This window comes from Platalea leucorodia (genome assembly GCF_965183815.1).
Source record: "Platalea leucorodia genome assembly, chromosome: 3".
Classification (NCBI taxonomy): domain Eukaryota; kingdom Metazoa; phylum Chordata; class Aves; order Pelecaniformes; family Threskiornithidae; genus Platalea; species Platalea leucorodia.
In genome coordinates this window covers 67,507,236-67,521,746 of record NC_138825.1, presented here as the reverse complement: position 1 = coordinate 67,521,746, position 14,511 = coordinate 67,507,236, and the positions used below count along the sequence as shown (strand labels likewise).

The following is a 14,511-nucleotide window of genomic DNA, read 5'->3' as shown; positions in this document are numbered from 1 at the left end:
GTATGGAAAACAGCAGGTGCTTGTCTACCTCAAATAGCTAAGTATATAGATTTTCAATCAGCTCATATTGATGAAGTGAAATTTAAATGAAACTAGGTATTTTTAGAAGGATAATTTTGAGCTGAGTACTCTGTGTACTGTCAAATATTACTGCCTTGATCATGGTACCATGTTAGGACCTAATGAGCATTAACCCATGTGTGTGATGCTACCTTAATGAGTTTTGATGGGATATGAGTTTTAATTGCTTTGCCATCTGCACTTTTTTCTGCATCCAGAATTCAGCATGAATTTTACAGGTGTAGCCAGTTGAGTTTACAGCTGGTCTTTTGGCATGGACAATCTGCTCAGTTTCCAGGCTTTTGAGCATTAAGTACAGTAGAAACATTTTGCTCGTTGTATTGTGGGCAAGAGTCCTCATAGTCCTTTCTATGATGTTTTAAACAAAAAGTCCAGATAGACCTTGAACAAGTGGGAGCAGGCAGCTCTCTGAATAGCCACTGAAGCTGACAGTGATGTGGAAGCCAGGGCAGCTCCTTGTTCTCCAGGAATTGTTCTGCCTAGGCCTTCCCCAGAGTCTCAAGTATAAATGGGATTTCCCATCCTGACTGATACAAAGTTTAGCTCACATTTTCGCTGATCAGTTGTTCTATAGAAGGGCTCATCAGATTAAATACTACTCTTGATATTTAAAATAATAAGAAGCATCTTCTGGTATTTGTGATTTTCATACCAGTTACGCTTTCAGACACAGTAGATCACTTCAAATTGAACTCTTATGAGGTTTGTGTTTTCTGTTGCAGAAGTCAGATGCTGTAAGAGTCACCACCTTCACTGGCTGCATGGGCGAAACCTTTCTAGACAGCAAGCCCATAGGACTGTGGAATTTCAGGGATATCGAAGGTGACTGCAAAGGATGTGCTGTCAGGTAGGTAAAGCACTGACTATTTCTCGTGCTCCTTTGGTAACCTGTCTGCGGTGACACTGCGTTTGGTGGTAAGCAGCAAGAATATCCACAGCAGCCATCAAGTTCCATCAGACAGCCGTGGTCTGTATGCAACGCCGAGAGTTGTTGGAAACATGAAGTTAGGTTGCAATTACACCAAGAGTGGAAGCACCCAATCTGGGTCATAAATGTGGTTGGTGTCTTAAAAGAATTAAGACAGTGTAACAGTGCTGTGATGGAAAGACTCCTGCTAACCAGATTAGTCAAAACCTAAGAGAGGGTGAGTCTGGCTCATGGACAGCTGTGGTGTGGGTGCCTGCAGCTCTCATGCAGCGTGGGGCAGAGTCAGGTGCCTCAAGGTGGCTTTCACGGCCACCAGTGTAGTGAGCAGAGACCCCCCACAAGAGAAAGGTGTTTCCATTCTCAAAAGAGAATGGGAAATCCTGTCCCTGTCAGTGACCTGAGGTTTCCGATAGGGTAAATGGCCCATCCAGGCAGGACCAGTATTCACATATCTAGGCTCAGAACTCAATTCAAGAATTTTAAAACATCCGTTACTTCCTTTCCGGATACGTCCTTGTCCTTGGAGAGTTGTGACCCATCTTCATTCCTCTTTCCCACCAAAGTAAACCTCAAACACTTTCCTGTGCCATGTCTCAGCTTCAAAAGCTGAGGGCCCTTATACAGAGGCACCACCTGATACTACAGCACAGTCCTGGGAATTATCATGTAAAGACAGACTCTGGGTCTCTCACAACCTTGTTTATGGTTTATGACTTTCACAGTGACCCACTGCATGAAAGCAGCACTGTCCTCTTAGATGCTGCTGGTTTTTCAGGGAATTCAGCAGTGTCAGGATATGGTATAGAGCTCATGCTGCATTAGGTAAAATAATTGTTGACCCAGTCAGGCAAGTTAAGAGTAGGCTATTTTTCAAACTAGGCTGCTAGTCTGACAACCTGCTAAGGCTCAGCCCTTTGAAAATGATGGAAATTCCACTTGTGAACAGAAACAATTTTGGAAATACCAGAAGATTTCATTAACTACAAATGCAGGCCCTTGACACTTAGGTGGAAATTTAAGGAGCATGATGATGGATATATGCATTTCAGTTCCGAGGAAGTCCTAATCAAAATGCCTAAACCTTTACGTGCATCTCTCCCTAAATTTAATTTTCTCATTCATTAGTGATAGTGTAGATCTGCTTACTTGGACTGGGGATGAGGGAGAGGGAGATTAAAAAAAAAAGAATACTAGATGTGAAATTTGTAGAAAACTGTATTAAAAGCTCCCTTTTACCTTAACCCATTGTTCCAGTACCAGAAAGAGTCCTGTTCTCCTGCAAAATCTAATTGCAAAAACTTAACTGTTAAATGTAGCTATGGAAGGTGAGAGGACTACATTCAAGATCCTTGTATGTGTGCCAGGATAAATGGGAAACATGTTCCTGGCCAATATTTCACATGTAGGTCCCTTGTTCAAATTCAGTTATGTTTGTGATTAAACCAAAAGATTGCTGTCTTGCAGCTATCTGATCTGTGTGACAGAAATGGACACGAGTCTATCATAAAAATCATATCAAACAAACTCAAGGCCTGATCATCTCTCTTCTGTAATGACAGGAATGCCAAAAACTGTGGAGGGACTGATGCTTCTGCTCTTGCAGTGTTTGTAACTTGTGGGTAAACAGAGAATCACAGCTTCCAGGCTTTTCAATCTGGGACCCTCCAGAAGTTGTAAAATCACTAAGAATAACAAAACCAAGATTTATTACAATATAAAAGAGTACGTAATGCTATTTTACAGAGAGGATTGCAAAATGAGTCATTACAGACCATAAGATCTATGCAACATATTACTCCCAGATGTGCTTTTGTGTTGGACAGCTGGTGAGCTGACCTTACAGCTTCACTTGTCAGAATGGGGGTTTGATATGAAATCAAACCAAGTTCAGGAAGACTCCCAAGAGGCGTCCCCTCACTCGCCTAGCCCCCACTTATTTTTCTTTTAACCTCACATGGCAAAGGAAACTGGTTGGAATTGCCTCTTTTCAGCCCACAGGTGGCAGATGGTGAAGGGACGGTCCAGTTCGACGGTGACAGCTACGCCATGGTGAGCCGCCCGATCCGCTGGAACCCCAATATTTCCACAGTCATGTTCAAATTCAGGACCTTCTCATCGAACGCCCTGCTGATGTATCTTGCTACTGACGACTTGGTGAGAAAAAACAGCTAACCTCCACGCTCCTCAGAGCTTTCATGCCATCTTTACAGTGGCTGAATTCATCCTATTATGAAAAGAAATAGTAATTTAATGTAGGACTGTCCTGGTATGATGTTGCCTGGTATGATGCTTCACTGCTGTTCAAGTGAAGCCAATGTTGTAGTGTGGAAATGGACTCCCTAGTGTTTACTGGCTGGGGATCATTATGTTAGTCTGAGGGGAATTCCAGCTTTTATGAAATTATTAATTAATTTTCATTTATCCCAAATGTTCACCTGTGCAGACATTGCCAGTTGTGGTTGTACATTCGTAGTTTAAAATATGGTAGTGTGTGGGCAGGGAGAATATCGGAAGAGACAAGTCTTAGGCAGAAGTCCTACTGATATAAAGAAAAATTTTGTGTTTAATGAGTGGCATGAAAGGGGAATTGAATGCTGCAAAAAACAGGATGTGATGGCGATGATGTTTTTACAAGGTCTACAAATGGTGCCTTTTACAGCTAAAATAGAGAATAGAAACATTAGTTATGAAGCTGTTCAAGGTTTTTATTCACACACACTCTCAAATGTGTGTGGATAACAGGGAGAAGTTATTTATAAAGACATCTGGCCAGATCCTCACATGAAGCAGGAATAACTCGGCTTCAGCATCTCTGATGCAGATTGATTTGTACGCCTGTCTGGGAACAGAGTCCTTTCCTTAGCCTTTTCATATGGGCCAGAAATTATGTACAGCAGTTCTCACTGACGTCTTCAAGAATTACTGAGCACTCACTATTTTACAAAAACTGTGTGTAAATCAGTCTTATTTCAGATTCCCATACTTTAGGAAAAATTATCAGAATTGCTGGAATTATCAAGGAGGAGGGTGCTCCTCCTGACTGACTATAGTAAAAGATAACATTTTATTATGATAATGAAGTACTTATGTAGTTTTTCTAATTAATTTTTATAATTGAATATTGAAAGTATAATTAATGTAATTATTTTAGGTTATTTTGTATAATTATTTTGTATAATTATTATCAATTTATGTAGTTTTCTAGAAAAAATCATTTACTTGAACTTCTGAAAAACACTGGGAACTGGAAGGCAACTGGTCCCTGATACAATTTGTCTCTTAAGATATTGTCCCATTGTATAAAAACTTTGAGGATGCTCTTTCTAGTGATGCATGGATAGACATGCATAAGCATCTAGAATACTGAGTTTGTTAAATTTTACTCTTTTCTTCTCAATATAAATTTATGTTCATATACATAACATTATTATCACAGTTTTGCATAAGTATTCAGCACATGGTAAAGTATTGTCATTCCCCCTAGATCTGAGCACAGGTGGAAGCGGCCATGAGCAAAATGATAATTAAACTTAAAATTTCTCTGTTACGTTCATGTCCCGGGTCATAGTTCCACCAGTACTTAATTAATGCCTTTCATGCTATCCAGTTCCCTGGCTATTTGTTTTGCTCTTTGTATCCTGCCAGCTCTTCTTCTGTAGATACTGCAGTGTACACCATTGCTCCAGTCAGCCATCTCCTGTTACTGCTTAGATATTGGTGTCAGTGGTTGCTGAGAATAACAGTTCATAGCTCTCTGTTGCTCCGTCAGCACAGGTTACTCTCTGGAAACCCTGGTGAAACAAGACCGTTTTACCATCTTTACTATTCTTGTTTTCTACCTTGCAAGTTTAAATCTAGCTGAGGTATGGAGTAAATGCACTAACTGTAGTACAGACATATACTCAAAGCTGAGTATTAGTTTCAGGTAATTGTAATGTGTATTTCTGTCTTCAATCTAAGAAAATAAAAGCACAGACATCCCATCAAAGCAGCAAAATGCCAACTAAGTTAGCAATCCAAAGGAGAAGAAAAGGGGAAAAAAGGACTTGTTGGCAGCAGACTATTGTACATTACAGTCCTGGGCAGTAAATACTTAAGTAGATTTTTTAAAAAGCTTGAATAAAGTTGTCTATTGTCACCCAGGAAAAGCAAGTGTTCATTTACTGTCATATGCCTCTTAGCAGAATGAACAAGAATCATAATTTGTGTATCTAATCCTTTTCATTAACAGAAGGATTTCATGAGTGTAGAACTCAGTGGTGGGCGTATAAAAGTCAGCTACGATCTGGGTTCAGGTACAGCTTCTGTTACCAGCAACCAAAATCATAATGATGGCAAATGGAAATCTTTCACCCTGTCAAGAATTCAAAAGCAAGGTGAGTTCCTGTGGTGTCAACACCGTGACTTTCTCAGTTACCTGTGCAGTACAGCTAACCATCTCATCATGGGGAAGGTGGTGTGCAAAACTGCTAGAATTATAAAGTTCTAGTGATTTAGCAACTTCTTTTGCTTAGCTTACAGGTATGTTGAGTTGCATGTGAGTGACTGCACTGTCAAACAGGCCTTTTATGAACAGATAGCTTAACTTTCAGGCATAATTCTGCTTTACAGTTGCATAAATTACATTCTAAAATGCTTCTGAGTGAGGAAGGAAGCTTTTTCATCAGTTCCCTGATGTTGTTCAAAACCATAAAACAAACCTGTGTGATTTTTGTTAGGACAGCAATAGCTTTCATGCTGTACAGTCCTCGCATGCTCAGCATATCCCGAAGCACTTAAAAAGGCAGTGACTTCAGTATGATAGTACAGTATCTCACTAGACACATACAACAACTCTTTTATATTCTCTAATGATATGCAGAGTGTCATGATCTGAATCTGCAGGGAAACAACTGGGAACATCTTCAAAAGTTCTACTAATTCTTTAACCTGTTACTGGTGCAAAATGTGAAGTGGTGGCATTTGATAAGATCACAAAGAATGCTGGCTATCGTGCTCTTCCTCCCATCCTCCCATCCCTCCTTCCTCTCCACAGAGTACACATTACCTCTTCCAGCCAGTCCTCCCTTTGAAATCTCCTAAGACGTTGACAGGTCTTTCATCTCCAAACTCACTCTATTCCATCTTTAACCAGAAATCAGGCTGGTCACTTTTTTAATTAAAATAAAGGTTCATTTCATTCCTTAGGTAGGTAGATGGGGGGTGGGGTGTAGATTAGAAGCAATCTCTTGCATGGAACTGTCTGAAGAAAAAAAAAATGGGAGGAAGGAAGAAGGAAAGACCCCTTTCTTTGCATCCCTATGGTAGAATATCCCCTTCTTCCTTGGGGGCTGCTCAGTATTTTTCAGTGTGTCTTGTCTCTCTCATTGAACTTTATATTCTGTATTAATGCATACATTAAAAATACACATGGAACAAGCATTTACATGGGATGGTTGTATGTAGCACATCACTGACTCCAGATAGAGATTAGGCTTGACAGCAACTGACTGCTTTGGTTTGAAAATAGTTTAGAGTGACTGATCACCAATCTCTAAGGCATATAATGACAATGCTTAACAAACTTTTACAGTAAAAAAATCCTGCTCAAGTGACAACCTTTGGACTGAAATCACAAATTAGATGTAAAATGATCTCTTCTGTTTTGAATTTGTCCTGAAGTGTTAGCTCCAGATTACACTGACACAAAGAACGTACCAAATTGAAACAGGTTTAGAAAACATATAAAAATAAAGCATACAGAATTGCTATAGCTTTTCAGGTTGTTATGGAAACAAAAGAAAGTGCGGGTCTTTTCCTCTGCCCATACTTGACAATTTGGAAATCCAGTGTCTTTATTGCAAAATACAACCCTCCCTGCCTCTCCCCTCACCTGCTAACCCTCCATATATTTCTCTGTTTCTTACAGTAGGACATCATTGTTCATGTCTGATATTTTGAAACTAATCTCAAATCTCTTCCAGCCAACATATCAATTGTAGACATAGACACCAACGAAGAAGAGACCATAGCAACAACTTCTACAGGCAGCCACTTTGGGCTCAACTTAAAAGGGCATGAGAAAATATATTTTGGGGGATTGCCAACACTGAGAAATCTAAGGTAATGTGGCTCAGACCAATTTCTTTACCTTTGGTAAGGGGATGTAAATGCAGTGTAATCTTATTCTCTGTACCTCTTTCTCAAGTTCACTTGCAATAAGTGAATGGTGAGCTCCCAGCATACCCAGCATTGCCACAGCAGACCGATGCTTTATTTACATATGTTGTGTATTTCAATGTATTTCATGCAGCTCACATTACACAAATAGAATGGAAATTGTGGTAACGGTGCAGTACAGCTTTCTGATGCTGTGCAGAACTATGATGTAGCCGACTTTATCTTTTTAAGTATTTTTTATTTGATGAATAGAATTTGTGACTCCAGACTTACAGAAATGGCTCCATACCTCCACAAAATTAAGCACAAGTGTTTACCTTGTGCATGAGTAGAAAAACTGAACTACAGACTACTCCTCACAGGATTACTGTTAAATGGGTGTGCATGTCTGCATAATCGGCGTCAGTGTACTTTCAATACATATAAAAATGTTGTGTTCAAATATCATTTAAAATTAGTTGTAGACATAAGTTCCTGGTCTCCTTAGATTAAATTCCTCCTGTATTCAGGAATTAAAGCATGACACAATACTCTTGATATATTTAATGTAAGTAGAATGAAATATGGCAACCTTTTCCCTACAGAAGCCTGATCCTGAATTTCTTAGTCAAATAAAATTCTCATTTTTTTTAAATATCACATATTATTCTTGATAATAAAGTTAAGCTTCAATAAACTAAATAAATGGGATAACAGATACTTGAATTTACTGAGTGCATTACATCGTTTTAAACAGACCAAAAAACTTACTTGTCATTTAAATGAATATTCAGCAGTTCTGCAATGACAAGAACAAGAGAATTCTGTGCTACAATGAACAGACGAGCAACACAGAAACAAGACAATTAATCCATGTCAGCTTTAGCTCTATGGCATAATGACAGCTTTGAAGTGGTCTTGTGCACAAGGAACTGCTGTGATTAGTCCACAGGCTGTTCTGCAACTAAAAGAAAGGACATATTTGTTAATTTATTAGGTTAATAACTGACCTCTGATGTCAAATCACCCAGCCATAAAAAGATCTAAGACCTATTTTACTCATGAAATATAACACTATATTATGTAATTGTGAAATCACACTAGTGCATAACAAAATGTCGAGAGCAATTATCTTCCAGCAAATCCTTTGTGGTTGCTTAGAAAATCAGTGTACCACAGCTACTTGGACCTGTGGTAACCATTTTGCCTACAGCTATGACTCATCAGGCACTGGGGCAAGATGAATGTTATGGTAAATTAGAATCAAAAATAGTGAAAGGGGGATTAGGGCAAAGCTGAGCTACTGCAAACAACAGACACTGAGGTACCCGTGACTTTGTAATTATCCGGTCGTGTCAGTTCTGCCAATTCTTTTACGTGGTTTGCTTTTACTCATGACAAAGTATAGCAACAAATTATAAAAGCCCTCTAATATATTACATTTTAAGGTAGCTGTTTGCAGAGTAACCCTGTTAATTATTATAGCTTGATAGTGTATATAGAATCTCACCATCTATAATGTGTTATTTGTAAATGATGTATATCTGCTTCACTGTGAAATATTTTGAACCTTGCTAATAGGTATCATTTGCTACAATTAATGTAATTTTGATTTTTGTTTTTTTGTCTTTCTCTCTCACCCTAGTATGAAAGCAAGGTAAAAATAATCAGATTACTTGCATGACTTGCATGTGTCTAGTAAGCGCAGCTTGAAAGCACAGGCGGCAACGCAGAAGCAGCGTGTGGGCAGTATTTATACCAGCTGTTACGCTAAGGCTGTTAATTCAGCGAGTTGCTCCTGCTGCAACAAGCAAAGCTGCTCCCAAGTGCTTAACACTGTCATCTGACATGCTGTGCACACACCTACACAAACAACTTTTCTTTTCTTCGCACAGCTGCTTACTTCAGCTGCGTTTGTTTAGGACATTGGAATGGCTCGGAAGCAAAGCTGTGGCAAGCTGTATTGCCGAGTTTGGTTCTGACCTCCAGGCTGTAAGAGCAACGTAGTCCTGGGTCAGGCGAGGAGCGCTGCACTCCAAGGCAGTGAAGTAGTTACTGAGGAGGGTATGAAAGCGAGGTGCAGAGTTTTTTGTGAAATGTGCCACTTCTGAGTTTAAAAAGAAGAGGATGGGGGGGGGGGGAATAGGGGAGGTCTCCTATTTCTGACTGCGTTTGCAGTTTGCAACTATTTGAGTCCGCTAGTTTTGCTTTGATATGTTCAGATATGAACTTAACTTCACTATGTTTTGCAGCTTAATTCTTGGCTTGAATTAGCAAAATGCAACTTCACCCCCGCCCCCCCCCCGCCCCGATCCTGAGAAAGACTATTTCCTCCCAAGCTCCAGAAATCTCTGCTTGTGTTCCCTTGAAACTGATCCTAGTTTGGCAAACAAAAAAAAAAAGGTCAAGAATTTATGCAAGATCTGAATGAACTTGGACCTTGTTTTGTATGTTTTGGAAGGGAACAAGGGAAAAAGGAAGTCAAGAAAACATCAAGCAAGCGTTCAACGTTTGCAAGGATGTAGAGTTCATACGGGTTGGGAATTACAAGATAACAGCAACTGCTTGTAACAGGACAGCATGAGGGCAGTCTGTAACTGGGCAGGGCCTGAAGGGGGTAGGAACATGGATGGTTTCTGGATGGCAAAGACAGGAGCCTATGGGCACTGCTGATAATGACACGGCAAAACTGTTCTGCTGCTGGGAAGATGAGTCTATGAAGGAACTGGGGAAGAGCTAGGAAGTAAAAAAATCAAAAATGAAAGGTGACCATAACTACACGCCTGTAAATAAAGCAGAATATGGATTACCAGAAGCTTACTTTAACTTATGCAGGGGATGCTGATTTGCCAGAGAATACATCGCGCTTGCTATATATATGGCTATAATGCAAAGAATGGCTTTCAGTACCAAAACATGCAGCTGAACAGTATCTGTGCAAAATGGTTTTATTTTGTAATTAATATTCTTTAAAATCTTTTCTTTCCTTCCAGGGAGCTGAAGTGTTTGGCTTTTTTTTTCTTCTCCCCACAGATAACTCTTATTTATTTTCCAAATTCATTTTTCTTTCTTTGACTTGTTCATACTATTCAGATATTCTACTAAGCACTCATGGGTAATATTGTGAGTGAATCAACTAGTGCTTTTTTTCTTTTTGGATTTACTCTCCATGGTATGAATGGCAACTTTTTTTCTGAAGTGACTTTATAAGGCTTTTCTTCTTGCAAGTCTGGTTCAGATGTTGCCAACAGTTATGGTCTCACTCTGGTGTTCTCAGGCTTGGGAAATCATATTTTTGCATCCAAGCATGCTATATTTGGTGTTACTTTCAGGGGTTTTCTCATTTCTTCTGGCAATGAGCTGATGAGCCAAACCACGGAACTTTGCAATTCTATTACAATATTTTCCTGTCTTGGATGGATAGTGAGATTCTGTTACAAATCCAAGTGTTTTGTTTTCTTTAACTGCCCAAGAAAGTCAAATATATTGCTGTGTCACAAGAAAATATTAAGCAGTTTTCATAGGAAAGATACTGGGAATATAAAGTACATAGAAAACAAATGTCAGTCCACCTGAACATAAGGAATTCCTAAAGTATTAAAAAAAAAAAAAACAAATGACATTTTTTTCAGTCTTTGGCAAAGACTTCATCCAAAATGTTTGTATGCTGCTAAAGTTCCTCTTTCATTAGGAACTAGTGTGCAAAAGAATGAATGAAACATCTGTCTTCCAGTTAAGGTCTCTCCTTATTCTTATGATTTCCTAGCTTGCATCTTTCTGCTTTGCCTAAGGAACAACTACTTACTTATTTCATACCTCACTGCGTTTAAACACCAATTGTGACAGCACTCCTTTACCAAAAAATAAAAAAAAAAATAAAGAAAAGAAAGAAAAAGTGGAAAAGAAAGATGACTGTTGTCAATTGGACATGACATGAATCTACCGTTATGCCTTTCAGTGATGGAAGGCAGAGTGCAATATGTTCTGATGGGTGGTAGAAGGCAAGATGTATTCATTTGAGTGTATGTGTGTATTTAAAAAAAACCAAAACCAAACAAACAAACAAACAAAAACCCAACCGATCAAGCATCTGTGCATCTGTGTGTGCCTGGCTGACTGTGTTCTCCCTAAACTCTATATTTTGAAAATACATTGTACTTCTACATTTTTTTTTAGGCCTGAAGTGAACTTAAAGAAATACACAGGTTGCCTCAAAGAGATTGAAATTTCAAGGACACCGTATAATATATTGAGCAGTCCTGATTTTGTTGGTCTAACCAAGGGATGCACGCTAGAGGTTAGTCTGACTCCCATGTATTTTGGTCTTAACGGGTATAAATGTTTTCTGGTTTCTGATTTTATGGCATAATGTATTGTGTAAGGCATATTCAGACACACACAGGGATCTAACCTGAAAAATCAGAATGGTTATTAAGAGAAAGAAAGATGAATGAGTCTAATCAGCAAGTAGTTTTCCAGTTTTCCAGATCCTAATGCCTTGGACAGTATCCCTGGACAGTTGTGATATCCGTTTCTCTAAAGGGCAGGATTTTCTGAAAAGCTTAGCAATGGTCTAGCTTTGTTTCAGCTGACTAAAGTGGGAATTATTGACATTAATGAGAATAAAATTAAGCACTGACAGTATTGCAAAAACCTTAAAAAAATTGATGCACATAAAATGCAAGGATTTAAATTACTTTTTTTAAAATCACAGTATATTTGGGGGTAACTGAAACAAAATCACCTTTAGGATAGGAACTGTAGAGCACTTGCTGTTATGAGCTACCACTGAGCTGGAAGGCACATTTCTTACTGATCACTAAGAATGTGTAAAACTGGTATTATTTTAACTTTAACTACAACTCAAGGCTATTTATTTTCAATTGTTGCTGCTTCTAATTAACAGGCTTTCAATGCAGATAAAATTCAAGGAATCTGATCCTAAGTTTTTGAGAGAATATAGTCATTTTCCATGGAAAAGAAGAGTCTTCATATATAAAAACATATTTCCAGTGACATTTGTCTCCCAGTAAATATTTTGTATTTCTTCCCTGGAAATGTATGCTATTTAAGATAGTTTTGCACGCAGATGTATGATCTAGAGTGGTATCAGATACCACTACAGCAAATCCAAATGAGTTTTTGTTAGAGAGATGCTCTCCAAACATTTTTCTCCAAAACATTGAAAATTTCCTTTGAACAGTGACTGGAACCTGGCCAAGCCAAAATAAAGATGAGTACCCTCTTTTGCTGTGTTTATCACTTCTATCTGTGGCCTTCATCAGAGCAAAAACCACACAACAGGACCCTCAGACAGGATATTGGACTAGATGGATCTGTCATGAGATGGCCATTTTTAAGTTTTCAGATTTGTGACAAAGCTAAACTGTAAACAACCAGATTGCTCAAATGCTTTTAAATCTCACAAATTTGGGTTCAGCAAAAATTTTTGACAGAAGTTCATCTTTGTTTGCATTTATTGTAGATTCTTTTCTGAATAGGAAAGAAGGATAGTTGTGTTGATTTTCTTCTGTTGCTATGAATCATAGAAAGAACTTTGTTTATCACGTTGTTTTGTAACACTTGAGGTTTCAGAATCTGAAATCTAATCAGATTAACCATTTTGTTGGGGAATTAAATAAAATATCCTAATTGTACAAAGCAGGATACGTAGGATAATTAAAAAGAAGTGAAGTAAAAGCAAAAGATAAAGACTAGATATACACTGAATTCTTTAAATGCCCTCAGATTTCAGAGAAAAGTGAACATCATCAGCAATGATTTTATCTAGCATAATCTATTATCTCTATACCTGAAAACAGTTCTACTGTACTTGAAATAATGGTGAGTTATTTTAGAAAAAGTCACTGTTTCTATAGACTGGTCTTGCCTGGCTGGAAGAGTACAAGAATTGGCAGTGATTACAGAGAAACTTCAGGAATATGCACTGATTTATTATTTGATAACATAGTCTACTCTTTAAATTGTGTTAATGGCTACCAATGTCCAAAGAGTTGGGCGATGCGCAACATGTGCTTCATTTATGAGACTGAGTCATAAAGAAAGCAGTGGTGCTTAGTGAAGCAATAATGATGAAGCAATAATGACTGATTAATGGAAAGTATTTTCTGGGCACGTTTGACAAATAATAGAATCTAGTCTATGTTCGTATTGGCTGTTGTTATCTATTGTATTGATTTCAAAGTAAAATCCCACTGTATTAACTCAATGGAAAACATTCATATAAAAAACCACCTGTGAGCAGTTATTTTTAGTCCAAGAGGATATACTGAAATACGACTGGAACTTTGCCTTCCTGTAAGACAGGATTCCAGAAATACTCTAATGATGCCAGATGTAAACAGGTAAATTAGTGTTTGCACAACACTTTGAGAAGTAGATTGCTTAGTGTTTATTATTACTTTCCATCTCTCCACACTAGTTACATTTACATAGTTTATTATTTTAGTTAAGAAATCTTTCTGCATGTTCATACTCTTGCTTTTAATCCTACTAATGCACTTTCCTGTCCTCCTCTTCCTACAGAACATTTATACAGTTAGCTTCCCCAAGCCAGGCTTTGTGGAGCTGCAGCCTGTCTCCTTTGACGTGGGCACGGAAATCAACCTCTCCTTCAGCACCAAGAATGAGTCTGGGATCATCTTGTTTGGCACAAGTGGCACAGTTGTCCCCCCCCGGAGAAAGCGCAGGTACACTGGGAGGAAAGCTGCCCCTCTGAGGAGAAAGCGCAGACAGACGGGACAGGTACGAGGAACCCAGCAAAAGATAAAGAAAACCCATAATTTTACTGAACTTCTTCCACTTGGTTTGTTTCAAGACACTGTCAGATGTTTATACTTTCAGTGCTAGGGAATAAATTATTTCTAATGTTATCCTTTTTCTGATGGAGAATCTGATAGAGGCTCAGAATTGGTTTTTTTTTGCATTGGAGTAACTGTTTCTCTTAAAGATTTACTGTAAGGCATCCATTGCTTGTTGCTAAACAACAGATTTGTTTTTCTATCATATAGATGCTTCCATGTTGTTTTTTCAATCAAACCTAAATATTAGAGAATATTGTTCTTCACTCATTCTGAGGACTACTGGAGCACTATTAATGCTCTGAAGCACTAGGACTAATAGAGCACTATTAATGCTCTGAAACATCTCTCATTCCTGTTCATATAGACATAAATGAGGATCATCCTGTTTTCCCTGAGACAAAAAAAAAGAAAAAAAAAAAGCTGATAAAAGCAGTGCAAGATAAGCCCCTTGTTTGGGATTACTGCTGTGGGATATAAGACTTAAGAGTGCTCCAACCTCTCCTTCTCTCCCATAAAATACAAATCTGCAGTACAAATCCT

The 14,511-nt window shown here is 38.4% G+C and overlaps 1 protein-coding gene across 1 annotated transcript in view; it reads left to right on the top strand.

Annotated features, from left to right (window-relative positions):
* LAMA2 (laminin subunit alpha 2) overlaps nt 1–14,511 on the top strand; it is a 375,020-nt gene that overhangs the window by 337,599 nt on the left and 22,910 nt on the right. The window contains exons 48-53 of the mRNA XM_082305530.1: nt 804–928; nt 3,001–3,163; nt 5,241–5,385; nt 6,973–7,111; nt 11,324–11,444; nt 13,694–13,912. Of these exons, the coding sequence (XP_082161656.1) occupies nt 804–928; nt 3,001–3,163; nt 5,241–5,385; nt 6,973–7,111; nt 11,324–11,444; nt 13,694–13,912 (912 nt within the window). The remainder of the gene's footprint in view (nt 1–803; nt 929–3,000; nt 3,164–5,240; nt 5,386–6,972; nt 7,112–11,323; nt 11,445–13,693; nt 13,913–14,511) is intronic.